Below are 25,322 nucleotides of genomic sequence, written 5' to 3'. Positions count from 1 at the left end.
AAAAGAATGAAACTGCACCCTCTTCCTCACACCATGTATACGTATAACTAACTGAAAATGGGTCAACATTAAGAACTAAAATCCATAAAACTCTCAGAAGAAAACATAGGGTTAAACCTCCATTAGCTCAAATTTGGCAATGTACTCTTAGATATAACACCAAAAACAACAGGTAAAATGAGATTCATTAAAATTAAAAACATTTTGCATCAACTGACAATCCAAAAAAAAGTGAAAGGACAACTTATAGAATTAGAAAAAACATTTGGAAATTATATCCAAAATATAGAAAGTATTTCTACAACTCAATAACAGACAAATATTCAATTCAAAAGCCTAAAGGAAAGGGCTTAGGTAGCTACTGCACTAAAGAAGATATGCAAATGACCAATAAGCCATGAGAAGATGCTCAACATTATTAGTAATCAGGAAAATGCACATCAAAGCCACAATAAAAAACCCACACCTGGATAGCTATAATTAAAAACAAACAAAAAAAAAAACACGTATAGAAATTGAAATCCTCTTACACCGCTGATGGAGATATAAAATGGTGCAGCCACTATGGAAAACACTTGGCAATTTATCTAAGGCTAAACCCAGATTACAACCCAGCAATTCTACTCATGGATACAAATTCAAGAGTTAAAAACAAAATCTCAAATAGACATCTGCACACCCATGTCCACAGCAGCATTACCTACAATAGCCAAAAGGCAGAAACAACTCAACTATCTGTCCTTCAACAGATAAAGGGATAAACAAAATTGTGGTCTATACAGACAGTGGCTCAGATTACACGCTTGTTATTGCAAAATTCAGACTTAAATTGAAGAGAGTAGGAAAAACCACTAGGCCTTTCAGATTAGATCAGATCAGTCCCTCAGTCGTGTCCAACTCTTTGCTACCCCATGAATCGCAGCACACCAGGCCTCCCTGTCTATCACCAACTCCCGGAGTTCACTAAGACTCATGTCCATCGAGTCAGTGATGCAATCCAGCCATCTCATCCTCTGTCGTCCCCTTCTCCTCCTGCCCCCAATCCCTCCCAGCATCAGTCTTTTCCAATGAGTCAACTCTTCGCGTGAGGTGGCCAAAGGACTGGAGTTTCAGCTTTAGCATCTTTCCTTCCAAAGAAATCCCAGGGCTGATCTCCTTCAGAATGGACTGGTTGGATCTCCTTGCAGTCCAAGGGACTCTCAAGAGTCTTCTCCAACACCACAGTTAAATTCATAGTTCAAAAGCATCAATTCTTTGGTGCTCAGCCTTCTTCACAGTCCAACTCTTACATCCATACACGACCACAGGAAAAACCATAGCCTTGACTAGACGAACCTTTGTTGGCAAAGTAATGTCTCTGCTTTTGAATATGCTATCTAGGTTGGTCATAAGTTTTCTTCCAAGGAGTAAGCGTCTTTTAATTTCATGGCTGCAGTCACCATCTGCAGTGATTTTGGAGCCCAGAAAAATAAAGTCTGACACTGCTTCCACTGTTTCCCATGAAGTGATGGGACCGGATGCCATGATCTTAGTTTTCTGAATGTTGAACTTTAAGCCAACTTTTTCACTCTCCACTTTCACCTTCATCAAGAGGCTTTTGAGTTCCTCTTCACTTTCTGCCATAAGGGTGGTGTCATCTGCATATCTGAGGTTATTGATATTTCTCCCGGCAATCTTGATTCCAGCTTGTGTTTCTTCCAGTCCAGCGTTTCTCATGATGTACTCTGCATATAAGTTAAATAAACAGGGTGACAATATACAGCCTTGATGAACTCCTGTTCCTATTTGGAACCAGTCTGTTGTTCCATGTCCAGTTCTAACTGTTGCTTCCTGACCTGCATACAGATTTCTCAAGAGGCAGATCAGGTGGTCTGGTATTCCCATCTCTTTCAGAATTTTCCACAGTTTATGGTGATCCACACAGTCAAAGGCTTTGGCATAGTCAATAAAGCAGAAATAGATGTTTTTCTGGAACTCTCTTGCTTTTTCCATGATCCAGCGGATGTTGGCAATTTGATCTCTGGTTCCTCTGCCTTTTCTAAAACCAGCTTGAACATCAGGAAGTTCACGGTTCACATATTGCTGAAGCCTGGCTTGGAGAATTTTAAGCATTACTTTACTAGCGTGTGAGATGAGTGCAATTGTGCGGTAGTTTGAGCATTCTTTGGCATTGCCTTTCTTTGGGATTGGAATGAAAACTGACCTTTTTCAGTCCTGTGGCCACTGCTGAGTTTTCCAAATTTGCTGGCATATTGAGTGCAGCACTTTCACAGCATCATCTTTCAGGATTTGGAATAGCTCAACTGGAATTCTATCACCAGATTAGATATTCTAATAGATAGTTAGAATATCTATTCTATTCTAACTCAATGAAACTAAGCCATGCCCGTGGGGCAACCCAAGATGGGCGGGTCATGGTGGAGAGATCTGACAGAATGTGGTCGACTGGAGGAGGAATGGCAAACCACTTCAGTATTCTTGCCTTGAGAAGCCCATGAACAGTATGAAAAGGCAAAATGATAGGATACCGAAAGAAAAACTCCCCAGGTCAGTAGGTGCCCAATATGCTACTGGAGATCAGTGGAAAAATAATTCCTGAAAGAATGAAGGGATGGAGCCAAAGCAAAAAGAATACCTAGCTGTGGATGTGACTGGTGATAGAAGCAAGGTCCGATGCTGTAAAAAGCAGTATTGCATAGGAACCTGGAATGTCAGGTCCATGAATCAAGGCAAATTGGAAGTGGTCAAATAAGAGATGGCAAGAGTGAACGTCGACATTCTAGGAATCAGCAAACTCAAATGGACTGGAATGGGTGAATTTAACTCAGATGACCGTTATATCTACTACTGCAGGCAGGAATCACTCAGAAGAAATGGAGTAGCCATCATGGTCAACAAGAGAGTCCGAAATGCAGTACTTGGATGCAATCTCAAAAATGACAGAATGATCTCTGTTTGTTTCCAAGACAAACCATTCAAGATCACAGTAATTCAAGTCTGTGCCCCAAGCAGTAACGCTGAAGAAGCTGAAGTTGAACGGTTCTATGAAGACCTACCAGACCTTTTGGAACTAACACCCAAAAAAGATGTCCTTTTCATTATAGGGGACTGGCCTGCGAAAGTAGGAAGTCAAGACACACCTGAAGTAACAGGCAAATTTGGCCTTGGAATACGGAATGAAGCAGGGCAAAGACTAATAGAGTTTTGCCAAGAAAATGCACTGGTCATAACACCCTCTTCCAACAACACAAGAGAAGACTCTACACATGGACATCACCAGATGGTCAACACCGAAATCAGACTGATTCTATTCTTTGCAGCCGAAGATGGAGAAGCTCTATACACTCAGCAAAAACAAGACCAGGAGCTGACTGTGGTTCAGACCATGAATTCCTTATGCCAAATTCAGACTGATATTGAAGAAAGTAGGGAAAACCACTAGACCATTCAGGTATGACCTAAATCAAATCCCTTATGATTATACACTGGAAGTGAGAAATAGATTTAAGGGCCTAGATAGATTGAGTGCCTGATGAGCTATGGAATGAGGTTCGTGACATTGTACAAGAGACAGGGATTGAGACCATCCCCATGAAAAAGAAATGCAAAAAAGCACAATGGCTGTCTGGGGAGGCCTTACAAATAGCTGTGAAAAGAAGCGAAAAGCAAAGGAGAAAAGGAAAGATATAAACATCTGAATGCAGAGTTCCAAAGAATAGCAAGAAGAGATAAGAAAGCCTTCCTCAGCGATCAATGCAAAGAAATAGAGGAAAACAACAGAAGGGGAAAAACTAGAGATCTCTTCAAGAAAATCAGAGATACCAAAGGAACATTTCATGCAAAGATGGGCTCGATAAAGGACAGAAATGGTATGGACCTAACAGAAGCAGAAGATATTAAGAAGAAATGGCAAGAATACACAGAAGAACTGTACAAAAAAGATCTTCATGACCCAGATAATCATGATGATGTGATCACTGACCTAGAGCCAGATATCCTGGAATGTGAAGTCAAATGGGCCTTAGAAAGCATCACTACGAACAAAGCTAGTGGAGGTGACAGAATTCCAGTTGAGCTATTCCAAATCCTGAAAGGCCTTTCAGGTAGGACCAAAATCAAATCCCTTACGATTATACAGTAGAAGCAACAAACCGAGTAAAAAAAAAAAGTGACAGATTCAAGGGATTAGTTCTGATAGTGTGTCTGAAGAACTATGGATGGAGATTCATAACACTGAACAAGTCAGTGATCAAAACCATCCCCAAGAAAAAGAATGCAACAAGGCAAAATCGCTGTTTTGAGGAGGCCTTACAAATAGCTGAGAAAGGAATAGAAGCAAAAAGCAGAGAAAAGGAAAGATATACCCATCTGAATGCAGAGTTCCAAAGAAAAGCAAGGAGAGATAAGAAAGCCTTCCTCAGTGATTAATGCAAAGAAACAGAGGAAAACAATAGAATGGGAAAGACTAGAGATCTCTTCAAGAAAATTAGAGATACCAAGGGAACATTTCATGCAAAGTAGAGCACAATAAAGAACAGACACAGTATGGATCTAACAGAAGCACACGGTATTAAGAAGAGCTGGCAAGAATACACAGAACTATACAAAAAAATCTTTCCCTGATGCTGGGAAAGATTGAGGGCAGAAGGAGAAGGGGACGACATAGCATGAGATGGCTGGATGGCATCACCGACTCAATGGACATGGGTTTGGGTAGACTTCAGCAGTTGGTGATGGACAGGGAAGCTTGGTATGCTGCAGTTTATGGGATTGCAAAGAGATGGACACGACTAAGCAACTGAACTGAACTGATAGAAAAAAAAGATCTTAATGACCTAGATAACCACAATGGTGTGATCACTAACCTAGAGTCAGACATCCTGGAATGGGAAGTCAAGGGGGCCTGAAGAACTGTTATGATGAACAAAGCTACTGCAAGTGACGGAAATACAGATGAGCTATTTCAAATCCTAAAAGATGATGCTGTGAAAGTTCTGGACTCAATATGCCAGCAAATTTGGAAAACTCAGGAGTGGCCACAGGACTGGAAAAGATCAGTTTGCATTCCAATCCCAAAGAAAGGCAATGCCAAAGAATGCTCAAACTACCGCACAATTGCCCTCATCACACATGCTAGCAAGGTAGTGCTCAAAATCCTTCAAGCTAGGCTCCACCAGTATGTGAACTGAGAACTTCCAGATATATAAGCTGGATTTAGAAAAGGCAGAGGAACCAGAGGTCAAACTGCCAAAGTTCAATGGATCACAGAAAAAGTAAGAGAATTCCAGAAAAACATCTGCTTCATTGACTATGCTTAAATTTTTGACTGTGTTGATCACAACACATGTGAAAAATTCTTAAAGAGTGGTTATACCAGACCACCTTACCTGCCTCCTGAGAAACCTGTATGCAGATCAAGAAACAACAGTTAGAATCGGACATCAAACAGCTGACTGGTTCAAAACTGAGAAAGAAATCAAGGTTATACACGGTCACCCTGCTTATTTAACTTATATGCAGAGGACGTCAAGTGAAATGCTGGGTTGGATGAATTACAAGCTGGGATCAAGACTGCTGGGAGAAATATCAACAACCTCAGATATGCAGATGACACCACCCTTATGGCAGAAATAGAAGAGGAACTAAAGAGCCTCTTGATGACAGTGAAAGAGGAGAGTGAAAAAGTTGGCTCAAAGCTCAACATTAAGAAAACTAAGATCATGGCATCTGGTCCAATCACTTCATGGCAAATAGATGGGAGAAAAAATGCAAAGAGTGACAGACTTTATCTTCTTGGGCTCCAAAATCACTACAGACGGTGACGGTAGCCATGAAATTAAAAGAAGCTTACTCCTTGGAAGAAAAATTATGGCACCTAGACAGCATATTAGAAAGCAGGGCCATCACTTTGCTGACAAAGGTCAGTAGAGTCAAAGCTATGGCTTTTTTCTAGTAGTCATGTACATATGTGAGAAAAGTGAAAGTGAAAATCACTCAGTCATGTCCGACTCTTTACAACCCCATGGACTATACAGTCCGTGGAATTCTCCAGGCCAGAATACTGAAGTGGGCAGCCTTTCCCTTCTCCAGGGGATCTTCCCAACCCAGGGATCGAACCCAGGTCTCCCTCATTGCAGGCAGATTCTTTACCAGCTGAGCCACAAGGGAAGCCCAAGAATACTAAGAGTGGGTAGCCCATCCCTTCTCCAGCAGATCTTCCCCACGCAGGAATTGAACCAGGGTCTCCTGAATTGCAGGTGGATTCTTTACCAACTGAACTATCAGGGAAACTGGACCATAAAGAAGGCTGAGGGCCGAAAAATTTATGCTTTTGAGCTGTCACGTTAGAGAAGACTCTTCAGAGTCCCTTGGACAGCAAGGAGCTCAAACAAGTCAATCCTGAAGGAAATCAACCCTGAATATTCAATGAAGTACTGATGCTGAAGCTGAAGCTCCAATACTTTGGCCACCGGGTGTGAAGAGCCAACTCATTGGAAAAGACCCTGATGCTGGGAAAGATTGAGGGCAGGAGGAGAAGGGGTGACATAGGATAACTTGGTGGTGGCTCAGACGGTAAAGAATTTGCCTACAGTGCGGGAGACCTGGGTTCAATCCCTGGGTTGGGAAAATTCTTTGGAGGAGGCATGGCAACCCCCTCCAATATTCTTGCCTGGAGAAACCCCACGGACAGAGGAGCCTGACGAGCTGCAGTCCATGGGGTCGCAAAGAATCGGACATGACTGAGTGACTAAGCACAGCACATCGCACTAAAAGAGGATTATCTTTAGATAATTAAACAACAATTATTAACGACCTACACACAGAATCACGTTGGTGTGATCACTGACCTAGAGCCAGACATCCTGGAATGTGAAGTCAAGTGGGCCTTAGAAAGCATCACTACGAACAAAGCTAGCGGAGGTGATGGAATTCCAGTTGAGCTATTCCGAAGATGGTGATGCTGAAAGATGATGCTGTGAAAGTGCTGCACTCAATATTCCAGCAAATTTGGAAAACTCAGCAGTGGCCACAGGACTGGAAAAGGTCAGTTTTCATTCCAATCCCAAAGAAAGGCAGTGTCAAAGAATGCTCAAACTACCGCACAATTGCACTCATTTCACACGCTAGTAAAGTAATGCTCAAAATTCTCCAAACCAGGCTTCAGCAATACGTGAACTGTGAACTTCCTGATGTTGGTTTTAGAAAAGGCAGAGGAACCAGAGATCAAATTGCCAACATCCGCTGGATCATGGAAAAAGCAAGAGAGTTTCAGAAAAACATCTATTTCTGCTTTATTGACTATGCCAAAGCCTTTGACTGTGTGGATCACCATAAACTGTGGAAAATTCTGAAAGAGATGGGAATACCAGACCACCTGACCGGCCTCTTGAGAAACCTGTATGCAGGTCAGGAAGCAACAGTTAGAACTGGACATGGAACAACAGACTGGTTCCAAATAGGAACAGGAGTTCATCAAGGCTGTATATTGTCACCCTGTTTATTTAACTTATATGCAGAGTACGTCATGAGAAACACTGGACTGGAAGAAACACAAGCTGGAATCAAGATTGCCGGGAGAAATATCAATAACCTCAGATACGCAGATGACACCACCCTTATGGCAGAAAGTGAAGAGGAACTAAAAAGCCTCTTGACGAAAGTGAAAGAGGAGAGTGAAAAAGTGGGCTTAAAACTCAACATTCAGAAATAAAGATCATGGCATCTGGTTCCATCACTTCACGGGAAATAGATGGGCAAACAGTGGAAACAGTGTCAGACTTTCTTTTTCTGGGCTCCAAAATCACTACAGATGGTGACTGCAGTCATGAAATTAAAAGACGCTTACTCCTTGGAAGGAAAGTTATGACCAACCTAGATAGCATATTCAAAAGCAGAGACATTACTTTGTCAACAAATGTCCGTCTAGTCAAGGCTATGGTTTTTCCAGTGGTCATGTATGGATGTGAGAGTTGGACTGTGAAGAAGGCTGAGCGCTGAAGAATTGATGCTTTTGAAGTGTGGTGTTGGAGAAGACTCTTGAGAGTCCCTTGGACTGCAAGGAGATCCAACCAGTCCATTCTGAAGGAGATCAGCCCTGGGATTTCTTTGGAAGGAATGATGATAAAGCTGAAAACTCCAGTCCTTTGGCCACCTCATGCGAAGAGTTGACTCATTGGAAAAGACTATGATGCTGGGAGGGATTGGGGGCAGGAGGAGAAGGGGACGACAGAGGATGAGATGACTGGATGGCATCACTGACTCGATAGACGTGAGTCTCAGTGAACTCCGGGAGTTGGTGATGGACAGGGAGGCCTGGCGTGCTGCGATTCATGGGGTCACAAAGAGTCAGATACGACTGAGCGACTGATCTGACAAGGGTGAGGGCAAGGGTTATAGAGAGGACAAGTAAAGTCGAGGAACCCAACAGTGAGTTCTTAACCCTGTTCTCTTGGAAGGTTAGGTTAAAGGAAATCTATCAAAAAATACAACAGAAGAAACAAAGAAGAGAGAAAAATGTGGATGACCAAACCAGAACCAACTTTCAGTCAGTAAGAACATCAGAAACATAACAGGAAAAAAAGAGGGAGAGAGGAGAGAAAGAAAAAAATGCTCAATGAAATACAAGATGTTCCAGAAGAGAAGGAAATAAGTTTGTCAACTGAAAGAAAACTTTCAGAAAATCTATAGGCTACCAAGAACAAGAATCACATATAACCTCCAACAGTACACTGCAAATATGCAGCAATGTTCTCAAAATTAAGAAAAAAATTATTTCAAACCTACATTTGACAACCCAACTAAAGATTATGTAAAGACATTTTTTGTCAGTAGAAAGGGTTTAAAATGGAGAAAAGTAGATCAATAAAGCAAGGGTTAGGGGCACTGACCCTCTGCACAGTTGAAAATCGATGGATATTTAACAGTCGTCCCCCTATACACACACACTCTCCCTCCAGAACCTGGGATCCTCCATATTCAAGCTTCCACATCCTCATATTCAGCCATAGCACTGCTCTATGTATTCACTGAAAAAAACATAAAAAAACCCTTCATGTAAGTGGATCTGTGCTGTTCAAACCCAGGCTGTTTAACAGGCAACTGTAATATGTATATTACTCAGAAGTATGACATACAGATGTTTAAGATAGAACAAATAACTGTAAGAGCTGTCAAGCTGCCTCTGAGAAGCAAGAAATCGGGGGTGTGGAGTAAAAACCTAGATATAAAACTAAGAAACTAAGGTATAAAACTAGATATAAAACTAAGAAAATTAAATAGAAGTCATCAGGGGGAAAAAATATTTTCAATAAAAGCAAAAGCAGGTGTTGCTTATGTGTGCTCAGTCTTGTCCAACTCTTTGAGACCCCATGGACTGTAGCCCGCCAGGCTCCTGTCCATAGAATTTTCCAGGCAATAATACTGGAGTGGGCTGCCATCTCCTCCTCCAGAGGATCTTCCCGACTCAGGGATTGAACTTGCATCTCCTGCGTTGGCAGGCAGATTCTTTACCAACTGCACCACCCACGAAGTCCTAACAAAATCAAAAGCAGGTGTAAAGGAGCAGAAAATGGCAAAACAAAAGATGAAGTGAAGAAATGAGTGGAAGCCTGGGAAGACATATGACTATGGACCCATAACAGCACTTAGAATTTGGATAACCCAGAAAACTGGTCTGTTTCCAACATCACCAGTGTCTGCCCGAAGGCAATGGCACCCCACTCTAGTACTCTTGCCTGGAAAATCTCATGGATGGAGGGCCTGGTAGGCTGCAGTCCATGGGGCCGCTAGGTCCGACACAACTGAGTGACTTCACTTTCACTTTCCACTTTCATGCATTGGAGAAGGAAATGGCAGCCCACTCCAGTATTCTTGACCGGAGAATCCGAGGGATGGGGGAGCCTGTTGGGCTGCCGTCTATGGGGTCACACAGGGTCGGACACGACTGAAGTGACTTAGCAGCCGCACACAAACCCTAATCTTTTTATACTCTTCACAGCTACGGTCTCTGCTCCCTCCACCATCTCCCTCCCAACCTGTCCAAAGCACCATGTTTTGTCATTTCACTTACACCCACGATTACAGCATTACTGTCACATGTTCCAAAGTTTTTGTTTATTCTGTTGTTTCAGTTGCTAAGTCATGTCCGACTCTTTGGACCCCATGGGCTACAGCCCACCAGGATTCTCTGTCCATGGGATTTCCCAGGAAATACTGGAATGGGTAGTCATTTCCTTCTTCATGGGATCTTCCCAACACAGAGATCAAGCCCAAGTCTCCTGCACTGGCAGGTGGATTCTTTACCACTGACCTACCTGGGAAGCCAGGAAGACCTAATATACTCTTACCAAAGTCTAACTTAAAAGTCTAACTGTTTCACAGTTCATTTCTTGAGGTTAATCAGGATCCAGAGGGCAAGGTACCTTTCTACTCTGAACACCCATCCCCGATTTCTGGAGATCCACCCCAGGACCTCCTGAGAAGCAAGCCTTTATCAACTCTGCACCTGAGGCCTCCCTCAGTGTCCTGCTATTTTAGTGTGTGTGCTTAATCTTTCAGTCGTGTCCAACACTTGTGACCCCAGAGACTGTAGCCTGCCAGGCTCCTCTGTCCATGGGATTCTCCAGGCAAGAATACTGGAGTGGGTTGCCATTTCCTTCTCCAGGTGATCCTCTGGACAAAGGAATCAAACCCCAGTCTCCCACACTGCAGGCAGACTCTTTACTAAGTTACAAGGGAAGCCCCACGAAGCAACTGAAACAAAACAAATAAAAACTTTGCTGTTTTAGCACCAGATCTTAAACAGCTGAATCTGGGGATTCTTTTTACTCTCTACTTCTCTAGAGGCCCACCTAGGACCTTGTCCTGCAGTGTGTCCAGGACACTATCCAAGTTTTCTCCTGATGTTCGTTAGCTATCCTTCAGCTTGTACAACTGTGACTCCAAGCATAGCAGAAGTGCTTCTCCTGCAGGAAGTGGAATCGGTTCCCCAGTGGCTGTCCCCTAACCCTTTCCTCCTGCCACCAGAAGCCTTACTTCCCAGTCTATGTCCTTGAGATCCAAGTATCAGGCTGCTAAATTTCAGGGACCTACCTTTGGGCTGTCTCTCAGAATACACGGTCCAACTATAGCTAGATAAAGGATGTTCACTCCTTGAATTATCATTTTAAACATTTCCATTATGATTAAAGCATCTCTTTTAGGTCTCTATCTGGGACCCAAAGTTATCTACTACACTTGTTAATCAATATCCCACTGAAGTCCCCAGGTTCAAAAGTCAATGATTTCTCCTTGTCTGAAGAAAAACATCTGATTATAATACTCTTTATAAATGTAAAAGAGGTGACAATAATAACCAATCCTTAAAGTTTTGTGCCCACTCTTCTTTACTGACAGAAAAGTTCCCTAGTTCAAAGAACATTCTAATTCCTGTCTAGACAGTGGTTTTTAAGGCTTTGGAGAGTCAGGGTGCCCACTACAAATTTCTGAAAAGTGCTAAACTTGCTTTAGAAGAAAAAAAAAAAACGGCCAAATCAGTTTCAGAGGCAGAGAACGTTTAACGAGCTTCTGTTTTTGACTCTGGTAGGTACATTTGTATTCACAACTATGCCAGCAGCTGGAAGTTACAATCTGAAGGTTGGCACCTATTCCCCTCCTCCAGAGGCACAGACTGTAACCCACTCCATACTCCTAAAAGAAAGAAATCACACCCAATGACAAAATCCTGCTGAGCTACCATGTGTCCCCGGAAAAGTATCTTTAATCTCCCCAGGTCCCAATAGCCATAGGCTTGTCGGGAGCACAAAGTAAAATAATATATGCCTAGTATGTGGTATGGAGAAGGCAATGGCACCCCACTCCAGTACTCTTGCCTGGAAAATCCCATGGACGGAGTAGCCTGGTGGGCTGCAGGCCATGAGGTCACCAAGAGTCGGACACGACTGAGTGACTTCACTTTCACTTTTCACTTTCATGCACTGGAGAAGGAAATGGCAACTCACTCCAGTGTTCTTGCCTGGAGAATCCCAGGGACGGGGGAGCCTGGTGGGCTGCCGTCTATGGGGTCGCACAGAGTCGGACACGACTGAAGTGACTTAGCAGTATGTGGTAACCAAGACACTATTACGATGCCGTTACAATCCTGATTGTCCGCTGGTTTTGTTTTTAATTTCCTCATACATCTTTATTCGCATAGGCTCCGGCCCAGAACACCTGGAATGACTGTCCCTGTAACAGCCACATCTACTGAGAGCTTACCACGTGCCAAGCACTGCCCTAAATGTTTATCATGGCCCATCCTAAAAACTCCTATCGATACCCTAACTCCCAACCTATTAATGAAATAAGTGGCAGTTATCTCGAATCCCACAGCGCGTGCTTGGCGGAGCTGCGACTCGGCCCTGAGCAGCGACTCCGGGTCCGGCGCCCCCTCCGCCCACCCCCTGGCATCAAGGTCCGCGGGATCCGCTGGGCACCCAGCTCCCTATCTACGCCAGAGATGGCAAAGTACCCCGCGAGGCATCGTCGGAAGGCCATAGAATCTATCCCAGAAACAAGGCCCGGAAGGAAATTCAGAACCCCCGAGACTCCGTTGAAAAACAAAATGCCCGGAAAGCAGCTTCCAAAGCGGTCAGAAGCGGTGGGGCGGCTGCGCTTCGGCGTAGAGCCCAGGCCACCCGAGCTACGGGAACGAAAAGCAGGAAACGAAAGAGGAAGAGCAACAGAAAGCGCCAACGCCCGCCCGCCGCCGGCCGGCCGCGCCTCAGCCGGAGCCATGGCGCCGCCGCCGTGGGCCCGCCCGGAGGCTGTGGCCCCGGCCCGCTCACCTCCCGGGGTGACGGCGCAGAGCCCTGCACCGAAGCGATGTGTCGATCCACGTCGGCCTTGCTGCGCCTCATCGTGCCGCCGACTGGGCTCTGGGTAACGAACGCCAGCGCCGAGGCCGCAGCGGGCGCCGTCGTCTCGGGAGCGCGCCGCCCGAAGGTCCGTGACGCAGCGCCGTCGCCGGAGAGAGGGCGACGCTCCTGCGTGGGTGCGTGCATGCGTGAGGGCTGCGTCAATCCTGTGCGCCGCGCAGACCCGCGGGCGCCGGCGCGCGGAGGTGACTGCGCTTGCGCAGCGCGGGAATGCGAAGCTCGCGGCATGTGTGACGCGGTTGAAAGCGCTTAAAGATGACAAGGGCAGGTAGCAGCTGCGTACGGAAATAACTCGCCCGCAGGCTATTGAGTCGGGCGGGCTGTTCCCGGTACTGACGTCACGCCGCGGCGCCAGTCGGCTGCATCTAAGCGCTCTTTTGGAATTTGAATTTTTCGGGCGTAGTTTTAAGACAAGTTGTAGAAAATGTTTTCAGTAGTAAAATGATCACATCCTGTGTATACAGGGAGTTCAGGATTTATGGTTATGGAGACTTTTTATCCTTTTTAAATAGTTTTATTCAACACTTAGAACTAATCTGGCCTCTTACAGGCTATCCTTTTTGATTTTTCCATTTTTCCAAATTTTCTACAGTGAGCAATTACTTCGTTTATAAAGAGGGAAACCAGCATGGTGTATTTTGTTTCAGGTTTGTTGGATGTGAATAAGGGTGGCTGGTCTGGGAGGGTACCCGGTCCAGGCCCCAGCTAACGTTAGCTAATCTAAGGGATGGTCTAATCTAAGGGCGAGTCCCTCTGCTAGTTTCCTTGGTAAATAATGAGCCAACAGGAGGTCAAGTCGTCTCTAATTGGTAGTATCCCTTTCCCCAAGGGAGCGAGCCTGCCTCTGTGTCCTGCTACACACCTGGGGATGTTGCTCCAGGACCTCGCTTCAGATGGGTACGCTCCTGTCGCCGACTCTGGGCTTTTAGTCTTGAACCTGGGCAAGGCCTGTGGCCTGCAGCTCAACATCACATGTACTGACTTATTCTCCCAACAACTTAATGAAGGTACTGTTATTTGTTCTTATGCTCAGTTGGACAGATAGGAAACGGAGGGTGTGAACAGTAAAGCAACCTTGCCAAGCATACCTTGGCAAGCACATAAAATTACTACCTTAATCTGTTTTAGTTGAATATACTGAAAAGGAGTAAGTGAAAGAGGAAAAGCACAGAGGGACTTGAGGTGAAAAAACCCTTGATTTTGATCAGCAATGGATGCCTTTGCTCGATGCTAGGTGCCTGCATGTCACCTTCTGCAATTCAGAAGTTGAGGACTCAAGATTAATCAGGTAAAACTCTGGCTGATAAAAAATGTCATAAGCCAGGATGAGAAAGTTTAAACATAGAGTTCTATGTGTCACTCTTGGCTTTCTCTCTCCCGCCCTAATGAGCAGTGTGCATTACACATTAACTGCTAAGTCGTGTCAGTCTGGACCACCTCAAAGATGGGAGTGCCTGCTCCAAAGTAGAGGGCTTTTCTTTTAACTTTCTTCTGAGCTAGCAACATTACTTCTTAAAAGAATAGTGCTCCTTCCCACCTCTGCAGGGGGTTGTGGTGAACCTGCTCACCTGGGCTGACTTTCCTCCATTAACTTTATGCAAAATGCCAGTAAGTCATTTTAATTGACGATCCTTCCTTGAAAATGTGGAACGCAAAAGTAGAAAGTCAAGAGATAATTGGAGTAACAGGCAAATTTGGCCTTGGAGTATAGAATGAAGCAGGGCAAAGGCTAATAGTTTTGCCAAGAGAATGCACTAGTCATAGCAAACACCCTTTTTCAACAACACAAGAGAAGATTACACATGGACATTAACAGATGGTCAACACTGAAATCAGATTGATTATAAACTTTGCAGCCAAAGATGGAGAAGCTCTATACAGTCAGCAAAAACAAGACTGGGAGCTGACTGTAGCTCAGATCATGAACTCCTTATTGCCAAATTCAGACTTAAAGTAGGGAAAACCGCTAGACCATTCAGGTATGACCTAAATCAAATCCCTTATAATTATACAGTGGAAGTGAGAAATAGATTTAAGGGACTAGATCTGATGGACAGAGTGCCTGATGAACTGTGGATGGAGGTTCATGACATTGTACAGGAGACAGGGATCAAGACCATCCCCAAGGAAAAGAAATGCAAAAAAGCAAAATGGCTGTCTGAGGAGGCCTTACAAATAGCTGTGAAAAGAAGAGAAGCCAGAAAGCAAAGGAGAAAAGGAAAGATATACCCATTTGAATGCAGAGTTCCAAAGAATAGCAACAAGAGATAAGAAAGCCTTCCTCAGTGATCAGTGAAAAGAAATAGAGAAAAACAACAGAATGGGAAAGACTAAAGATCTCTTCGAGAAAATTAGATACCAAGGGAATATATCATGCAAAGATGGGCTCAATAAAGGCCAGAAATGGTATGGACCCAACAGAAGCAGAAGATATTAAGCAGAGGTGGCAAGAATACACAGAAGAACTGTACAAAAAAGATCTTCACGACCCAAATAATCACAATGGACTGATCACTCATCTAGAGCCAGACATCCTGGAATGTTAAGTGGGCCTTCGGAAGCATAACTATGAACAAAGCTAGTGGAGGTGATGGAATTCCAGTTGAGCTATTTCAAATCCTGAAAGATGATGCTGTGAAAATGCTGCACTCAATATGCCAGCAAATTTGGAAAACTCAGAAGTGGCCACAGGACTGGAAAAGGTGAGTTTTCATTCCAATCCCAAAGAAAGGCAATACCAAAGAATGCTCAAACTACTGCACAATTGCATTCATCTCACACACTAGTAAGGTAATGTTCAAAATTCTCCAAGCCAGGCTTCAACAGTACGTGAACCGTGAAATACCAGATGTTCAAGCTGGTTTAGAAAAGGCAGAGGAACCAGAGATCAAATTGCCAACATCCGCTGGATCATCGAAAAAGCAAGAGTTCCAGAAAAACTATTTCTGCTTTATTGACTATGCAGATCACAACAAACTGTGGATAATTCTGAAAGAGATGGGAATACCAGACGACCTGACCTGCCTCTTGAGAAATCTGTATGCAGGTCAGGAAGCAACAGTTAGAACTGGACATGGAACAACAGACTGGTTCCAAGTAGGAAAAGGAGTACATCAAGGCTGTATATTGTCACCCTGCTTAATTTCTATGCAGGGTACATCATGAGAAACCCTGGGCTGGATAGAGCACAAGCTGGAATCAAGACTGCTGGGAGAAATATCAATAACTTCAGATATGCAGATCACACCACCATTATGACAGAAAGTGAAGAACTAAGGAGCCTCTTAGTTGGCTTAAAACTCAACGTTCAGAAAACTAAGATCATGGCATCCGGTTCCATCACTTCATGGCAAATAGATAGGGAAACAGTGACAGACTTTATTTTCTTGGGCCCCAAAATCACTGCAGATGCCTGCAGCCATGAAATTAAAAAAATGCTTACTCCTTGGAAGAAAAGTTATGACTAACCTAGACAGCATATTAAAAAGCAGAGACGTTACTTTGCCAACAAAGGTGGTCTAGTCAAGGCTATGGTTTTTCCAGTAGTCATGTATGGATGGGAGTTGACTATAAGGAAAGTTGATTGTCGAAAAATCAATGCTTTTGAACTGTGTTGTTGGAGAAGACTCTTGAGAGTCCCTTGGACTGCAAAGAGTTCCAACCAGTCCATCCTAAAGGAAATCAGTCCTGAATATTCATTGGAAGGACTGATGTTGAAGCTGAAACTCCAATACTTTGGCTACCTGATGCCAAGAGCTGACTCATTTGAAAAGATCCTGATGCTGGGAAAGGATTGAAGGAGGGAGAAGGGGACGACAGAGAATGAGATGGTTGGATGGCATCACCGACTCAATAGATATGAGTTTTGAGTAAACTCTGGGAGTTGATGATGGACAGGGAGGCCTGGTGTGCTGCAGTCCATGGGGTTGCAAAGAGTCGGACACGACTGAGTGACTGAACTGAACTGAATCAACATCTAACAGGTGGGACAGTTCTCAGGGCTTCCGAGAATCGGCTTCCCGGGTTACAATCCTCAGTTTGGCTCGAATAAAATTTCTTTTCTTCTTCTTACGTTGATTATTGAATTTTCATCGACTGTTGTGTCACTGTTTCATCGACTGCTGAGTTTTGAGAGGGCTTTAGGTATTCTGACTGCAAGTTCTTTCAAACGTGTGATTGGGGAACATATCTTCCCAGTCTGTAGTTTGTTATTTCATTATAACTCACCAGCATCTTCCGCTAAGGAGACAGTTTTTGATTTTGATAAATTGCAACTTGTCAGTTCTTTTGTTTTCTGAATCATGCTTTTGCTGTGGCAGAAGAACTCATGACCCCTGGTCACAAAGGTTTTATTTTGTCTCACACTTTATATTTAGATACATGACCCACTTTGAGTTCATCTTTTCAGTAAGTGGAAGGCTTAGGTCAGGAGCCTTTTTTGTGCATCTTCAGCACTACCCCTTCTCCATTAAATTGCCATGGAACCTCAAAAGGCCTTGACATCACAGCCCTCAGCAGGTGTCAGGATTAAGTAACATGGTGTCACCTCAAGGAAGATACCCTGTGAACACAGAGGCTGTTCGATTTTTTTTTTTTTAACATGGATTTAGATACAGCACTACTTAAACTTTGTTACAGAAAAAACTACAAACGTAATAGTTTAAAGTGGCTTTTTTTTAAAAAAAGAAATGTGACACTTTTAAGTTGAGGCATAACTGACATGTAGTTTGTTACTCTCAGGTGTACAACATAATGATTCCACATTTGTACACATTGCAAAATGATCACAATGTCTAGTTAACATTGGTCATCATGCAGTTACAAAATTTTTTCTTGTTATCAGAACTTTTAAGATCTATTCTCTTAGCAATTTTCAAATATGTAATACATATTAATAACTATAGTCACCATGCTGTACATGACGTCTCTATGAATTATTTATTTTATAACTGGAAGTTTGTGACTCTTGACCCTCTCTACCCATTTTGCCCACCCTCACCCCCCACCCCCTGTCCCCTGCCGCTGACAGCCACCAATCTGTTCTCTGTATCAATGAGCTTGGTTTTTTAAATTATTCCACGTGTAAGTGAGATAGTAGAATATTTGTCTTTCTCTGACTTTTTAGCATGTCCTATCCATGCTGTTGTAAATAGCAGGATGGCTTATCTGTGGCTGAATAATATCCCATTGTTACACAGACCACATTTTCTCATTCATTCTGCCATTAGTGGGCACTTCGGTTGTTTCCAAAATGGCTTTCTTAAGCATTAGTCCTATGTCCTCATGGTTCCATGTCTCAAAGCCGTTCAAGTTAAGCAAAAGACAACAGTTATTCTTAACAATTATGAACATTTATTAAGCACCAAGAGTATACTGCACTGGTTGCTATGTAAAAACATAATTATTGACATAGTGTCCCTGCCACGGAGTTTACAATCGAAAATGAAATACAACAATGCCATAAGCCAACTTCAAAATTTCCTTAATTTAGAAATTGCTATTTTGGCAAACAAGGCAAAAATGACCTACCATCAGTTACAATGTTAGTAAGATGTAAAGAATGTTTGACTCGTACCCAGACATTTTCCCAAGTATATTAGGCTTGATAAGGAAAAGAGCACTTAGAAATGTAGTAAACAATGAATTATTTCAAATGCCTTGTAGGATTTTAAGCAAAGATTTGTTCACTAGCCTGAGCTTCTCCCTTCTGGGAGGAAGCCATGTGAAACTAAGCAAGTCCGTCCTCTCATCCACTGACAGCCATCTACTCCTTACTCCTGGTAAGAGTGAGGGCTCATTGATCCCCTGCAGGGGGCAGGGAGTGTGTGTCTGGATAAAACACCCCATGGCCTTGGAGGATTCAAGGGGCAAACTTGCAGGAAATACAAAGTCATATTTTATGAGAGAGGTGAGCAGCAGGACCTCTGGGCACAGGAGAGACATGAGCCCTGTAGTGATTCAGCCCATGCCTCTTCTCAGTGATTAGAAACAGGTAAGTGGGCGCTTTCTGCTCTGGATTTCCTGTGTGGAGCATTCCCGGAGCATTCAGGAATTTAGCATCAAGACCCCAGACTGCAGATCCTGCACTGTATCCACCATACAGTATTTAATAAATACTTTAAAGATTTTTGTTGCTGGTCATGTATTAGCTGGCAAAGGCACGCTGAAGGGAATTTGATTCTTGCTGTCAAATGCAGACTGTTCAGACTTCTGAACACAGTCTTAAAGTATATATTATTTTCTATCACTGATCATTCTTTGAACTCTAAAAGAGCACTAAAAAAAATTAATTGGTTATAAATTAAAAACTGAAATACAATTTAAAGTGCATGCACAAGTATTTAAAAATACATGCATACAAATATCTTAATGGCAGACTGGTAGCATCCTGAGATTTTTTTTTTATGGCAAAATAACATTTCAGCAATTTTTTGAAAATACCAATAATTTTCCCCTTAGAAGCCCATCTTTGCAACTTTCTTTTACATGATAACATAGTAGCAGCAACATTTAAAAAATGTTCACAAAATTCTCTTTGCATATAGGTTTATGGAGAAAGACATCCAGAAACTTTAAGATAAAACTTTGCAAAATAAAATAATTCACTACATTTGGCCTAAAGTTGATACTTAAACACCACTCTTCCAATTTAAAAGTGTTACTTATACCTCCTACATACAGTAAATAAAATCTAACTATAAGATTTGTAATGAAAAACTTGAAACATATCAACATAATTCTCTTCTAATTAAGATCACAAATTAATTTCAATGTATTTCCTCAAAAAGAAGAAAAAAATTTTAATAATCATAGCTGTGGTAAATGAATTTGAGTTTACAAATCTCATTCAATGCACTTGTTTTTAGTTTGTAAGGTATGAAACAGCTAGAACTCCTGATTATGTATTTTTCTAAGGCAAGGCAAGTTTATTTATATATAAAGCATAGATATTAGCATGGTTATAAAGGCAATATGATCAATACATAAACATTCCCGTTTTTAAGTGATACATTCCAAACTACTTAACATTTAATTTCATGTCCTATTCTAAGACTGCATCTGTGATCTTAAGCTTCAAAGTATAATTGCTGTAATACATGAAAAAATACTTCATTTTTCCAATATTGTAAAGTATACTGTATTTTCAAATACCTAGTATAAATTTTTTTTGCACAAAATTTTAAAAAGAATATTATTAGCTAGCTATAACTACCATGACGTAACTGTATAAAGAAGTTCACAAAGGAGAATAAAAATTAAAACTAAGCTTAATAATTATTGCATTTAACCATAACAAAAAAAGTCCCCAAATCAAGTAGTTCTGAATACACTTGTTTCTTATATGAGTAATGTGTATATTCATTTTACAGTCACTAGTTTGATAAACACACTAAGATTCTGTGAGATATGGTTTTCTTTTTTATATCCTCCCCAACTGCAGTTGTAATTATTTTTCTTTCGAATACAAAGTAAATAATGTTTATATTTTTTTATCTGAGTCATGTAAAAACTGACTCCTTTCATTTTTAAAAGTTATATTTAATATTTTGGACCTTAATTAAAATTTAACATTTAACCATGTTTCTTTTTCTATTATGTATCATCTACATTTCAACAAACTGATAAGGGTTATTAACAAAGGCAAATCTTGATCTCATCCATGTTTTAAATATGATGACAGAAACTTTTTTTCTCTTTAATGAGAAAAAGGAGATGAAGAACACCAATAGGTGTTCAATAGGTCCTCTTCACTCTCAACTGTTTTGAGACACAACTTTAAGACAGGGTGCATCAGGTCAGGCAATGTTGTGATCTCTTATCTTTGCATAGAAGAGAAAAAATAAAGGAAGTTATTTCCTTCCTAAGGTCTCAGCTAGCTTCTTAAGTCTTTTCTTCAGCTCCAATGGAAATTTCTCATAGCACTTCTTACAGACTGGCTTCATGTCAAACTCCACAAATTTATTCCTAAAGTTAATAATAATAAAAAAATATTAGTGGAAATGTATTCACATTTGTATACAGACATACAGATAATGTGCAGTAATTTTATTGAAGTAAATGAAGACACTATGCATATTACAATTATATTCATATTAGCAAAAAACCAATTCTAATCTCAATTCTAATCATTATGGTAAACATAAACTACAATACCATTTGAAGAAAGTTGCCCTTATAAACTGATCTTGTACAATGATCTGTATGATACAGAATGCTGATTACATTTTAGTCTGTGCTAAGTATGCAGGGAATCTAACGTGAATAAAACTCAGATAAAGTCAATCATGTTTTAAAATACTGTGAGAACACTTTTAAAAAATAGTTATTCAGAGCAAAGAACTCTATCTCTCTGATAAGACTGATTCTCTTTATTGAAGGTGTAGGTATCTCATGTAGTATTTTACATAGTGGAGCCATGAGGCTTCATCTTGCCTGGCCTCCCATCCCAACAATGATCATCTTCAAAAAGAAAAACCTAAACTAACATCTAAGTTACTTTGGTTGGCTGTCTCACAGAAAATTCAAGAGCACCAGTGGACCGTGTGGCCTGTGGTCACATCTGTGATCAGTGTGTATATGGAGAACTCAATTCTTTAAAAGCCAGGACAGCACACACCCTCAATTGACTTGTACAATTCCGGACAGTTGTTGAGAAGGCCTCCTAGCTATGGGTGATGCATTTCCAGTTGACAGCTATCAGCGCTCATAGCCATTGAGATCGTGGGTCCCTAATTGTGAAGGGAACAAATGCAGAACTTTCTAACTAGTTCGATTTCTGTGAAATTACATCTAGGAAATGTGTGGGACAAGTCCAGTGATACACTGTTATCTGTTACAAATTATTACATCTGTCGATACAATTTTAAAGAACAAAAATAACAAAGTTAAATCCTGACCACATATTTAAAATGAAAAACCTTTTTTTTAAACACCATGTGAGAATTATTTTCTGATTTTTTCCCAGAGATCCTAATGATGACAGTAATTCAAATGTTATGTTTCAATTGGCAATTTGATTTAAATAGTGCTATTGAGTTAAAAAGTTCTCCCAAAGTGTTCTATAGAGCCCATGAACTATAGCTTGCCAGGCTCCTCTGTTCATGGGATTTTCCAGGCAAAAATACTGGAGTGGGTTACCATATCCTTCTCTAGGGGATCTTCCCAACTCAGGGGTTGAACCCGCATCTCCTGCTTTGGCAGGTGGATTCTTTACCACTGAGCCACCAGGGAACCCTGCTAAGCAAACCTTACATTGTTTTCATTTTCTATCTGAATTTTAATTTTTCTCTGTAGAAGGAAACTTGAAAATTGAAACAATAAAAAACTTTTAGAACTCAGAACACAATGGTCCCTATGAAGAAGTGAGACAGTCTTTCTAACAATGCAAGAGAATTTCAAAGACTGAAATATGTCCTGTGAAAACCAGGAATTGTACAAAAACACACACACATCCAGCGATGCCGTATCTTATTCTCTACTTTAGGTGGTCTCTGCTTAGATAGAAAACATGCTGAGAGTTTAGTTTAACGTAGAACTTAGAACATGCAGCACTGGAACTGACCAATTATATTATTTTAGGCAAAGAAGCCAAAAACTAGGATTTTAAAAGCTGTAATGATCAGACAGAAATACTTTGAAACTTTTACAGTACCTATTAAGAGATTAGAATTCTTCCCTTTGAATCCACTGGAAAAAAAAGAAATCTATACCATATTGTGATTAAAAAATGAGCTGAGAGAGTCTACAGATTCAAGAAAGCAAGTGCAGTACAGGTTATGTGAAGGGTGGACCCTATTAAAGAGTGTAATTTTTAATAATTAGGCAAAAAGATCAGCTCTACACAGGACAAGCCCATCTATGTCAGCCTCTGGCAGCTACAAATACATGCCAAAAAGAAACAAGAAAAGTAGGAGACAAAACCAGGATCAACATGTATTCTGGAGGACTAACCACAGGAGAAAGTAGTAGAAATGGTGGCAGAGGGACAGAAAAGCTCACAGACAGACTGGCTTTTTCTTTTTCTGCTTGTCCTTATCCTTGGCTTCTCTCTCCCGCTTGGCAAGTCTCCTCTTAAATTCTTCTGGCATTTTCTCATAACAATGTTTGCAGACTGGCTTTAGATCAATCTCAACAAACTTATCCCTTTGTGTAGGACAGAGAAGGAACAAAAGAAAAGAGGGAACGATTAAAGGAGGAACCTTTGCTTTGAGAAGGCCTGGACAGAAAGAATCAAGAAGCATCAGGTCCTACTTTTCCAACACTGAATGCTCTCCACAATGTCCCCCACGCGTCCCACCCAAGGGCTCGCAGGCCCAGCGCACACTTACTTGAGTGTCAGCTTGGCGCTGCAAGTGGAACAGGCAAAGCAGTGCACACACCAGGCCTTGTTGAGGGCGGAAACCACTGGGGAGAGAGGGGATGGTCACTCACCCACAGCTCGGCTCACCACCAACCCCTTCCCCAGGCCGGTTCTCTAGGGCTTTCCTCACAAAAGAACCACACATGGCACTAAGCATCTCAGTGCCATTAACTGATACTCACAGAATCAGTTGAAGTTACTCACTAATTTATCTATCACACTGTTAGAACACACAGTCTCAGCTCTGCATCTATCTCCCACAACTGCAGGCCTCACCTCAGGGAAGGCCATCACTGCCTTTCAACCTGTAGTGATGGTTAATGTTTCGAGGCATCTGAACAGCAGATGCCAAGTCTCCCCATCAGAGCCCCCACTCCCCAGCTGTGAAGGTGCGGCCCAACTCTACTGGCACCGCTACCTGCCTCCTGCCACCTGCCCAGCAAGGTAGTCTGAACTAGGTAAGTAACTGAAACAGGAGCCAGGTGCTAACGCACCAGCCGGGGTGAGTCTGCCTTCCAAGCAGACACTAAGCTCCTCTGCCCGCTTCTCTCTCCTGGCAACTGCCTCCCGCAGACGAAGGTGAGATTTATTTCCACTGGCACTAAAGATCACTTTCCTGAAGCCACCCCTTCACAAAGGGCACTTGGGCAGTGTTTCAGAAAGTATTTCCCAAATTCGGCTCTCTGCCCAGAGGCATGAAGCAGGCTGGAAACAGCAGTGTTTACAACTTCACCAGGAAGCTTCTGGCAGAATCTGCTAATGACTGCTGGCAAACAGCTGCTTCCTTTCCATGCTAGTCAATCAGGCCTCCTCACATGGGACCAGGGGGCAGGTTCTGGAAAGGTCTAGAGACAACCACCAGGTGTTCACGTCTGCAGGGTTCAGGGGACCCTCCCCAAGTGCTCCTAATGAACACACCCCGCAGCTTCCACGGAAAGTAATTCCAGGGATGGGAGGGAGAAGCAAGACTCGGGGTCAGTCGTTTCTATGGTAACGACCTTGCAGCACTGGCCTATAGTGTCATCAAAAATGAGCAACAAGTTTGATTCTTAGGAGTTAGCATTTCACGGCTAGAGATCACTTGGGAAATACGCCAAAGAAAGAGGAAAAGTAACCGATGACCATCACAACATTTTCCAATTTTCACATGACCCAGGGGTTTTGTGTCCAAAGGTGCCCTACAGGTGCTCACCATCGCCTTCTATAACACGGTTGCAGTGGAAACAAACATCACCAAATAGCTGGAAACGGGAAAAGACAAAAAAAAAGTGGTAAAATTAAAGATATGTTACAACTAAGTATCAGAACACCAAACATTTAATATAATTTCAGTTCTTCGTAAAACTTAAAAACAAATACCCTACAGCATGTTTCTAGCTTCCATATACATGCATTAACATACAATATTTTTCTTTCTGACTTACTTTACTCTGTATAATAGGCTCTAGCTTTATCCACCTCAGTAGGACTGACGCAAATGAGTTCTTTTTTTACAGCTGAGTAATATTCCATTGAATTGACAGGATAGTGTGGAAACATATACATTACCATATGTAAAAAAGATAACAAGAAGGAATTTTCTGTGTGACACAGGGAGCTCAACCGAGTGCTCTGTGACCACCTAGAGGAGTCGGAAGCATGGGAGATGGGAAGAGATTTCAGGAAGGAGGGGATATATGTATACCTGTGGCTGATTTACATTGATGTGTGGCAGATGCCAACACAATATTGTAAAACAATTATCCTTCAATTAAAAAAAAAATAGCCTGGCTATACCTAAACTCAGAATTTGCTGTTACTAGAGATGATCAGTAAATGTTCACTGACTAGTTTTTACTTACTACAATGAAAACAATTTACTATTCAACTTGATGGAAAACAAAACACGGCTCTGGAGATTTCAGGACGGTAAAGGAGCATGAGAACCCTGGACTGGGCCCAGCACTGGAGTGGAAAACAGGCCAGAAGGACATTACTCGGTAAAGTGACAAAACTGGAATGGACAGAGTAATCAATGATAACAGTTATACAAGTGAGTCCCATATTCT

At 42.1% G+C, this 25,322-nt stretch overlaps 2 protein-coding genes across 11 annotated transcripts in view; both read right to left on the bottom strand.

Moving 5' to 3' along the window:
* LOC147363231 (E3 SUMO-protein ligase RanBP2-like) overlaps positions 1–12,985 on the bottom strand; it is a 61,918-nt gene extending 48,933 nt beyond the window's left edge. For both annotated transcript variants that reach the window (XM_086326688.1, XM_086326689.1), the window contains exon 1: positions 12,825–12,985. In XM_086326688.1, the coding sequence (XP_086182814.1) occupies positions 12,825–12,896 (72 nt within the window). In that variant the 5' untranslated portion in view covers positions 12,897–12,985. The remainder of the gene's footprint in view (positions 1–12,824) is intronic.
* Positions 12,986–18,243: 5,258 nt separating this feature from the next.
* Positions 18,244–25,322, bottom strand: part of LIMS1 (LIM zinc finger domain containing 1) — an 82,803-nt gene continuing 75,724 nt past the window's right edge. For 5 of the 9 annotated variants that reach the window (XM_086326720.1, XM_086326723.1, XM_086326724.1 and 2 more), the window contains exons 8-10: positions 24,467–24,515; positions 23,243–23,318; positions 18,244–20,879 (exon numbers count right to left, since the gene is read on the bottom strand). In XM_086326720.1, coding sequence (XP_086182846.1) covers positions 20,765–20,879; positions 23,243–23,318; positions 24,467–24,515 — 240 coding nt within the window. In that variant the 3' untranslated portion in view covers positions 18,244–20,764. Of the gene's footprint in view, positions 20,880–22,865; positions 23,058–23,242; positions 23,319–24,466; positions 24,516–25,322 lie in introns of all 9 variants that reach the window. The other 4 variants (XM_086326719.1, XM_086326721.1, XM_086326715.1 and 1 more) reach the window with 1 other exon arrangement.

Source organism: Bos grunniens, chromosome 11 (genome assembly GCF_055505025.1).
Source record: "Bos grunniens cultivar Pamir isolate PY7600 chromosome 11, Bosgru_T2T1.0, whole genome shotgun sequence".
Classification (NCBI taxonomy): domain Eukaryota; kingdom Metazoa; phylum Chordata; class Mammalia; order Artiodactyla; family Bovidae; genus Bos; species Bos grunniens.
The sequence above is the reverse complement of the archived record's forward strand: the minus strand, read 5'-3'. Positions and strand labels throughout refer to the sequence as shown.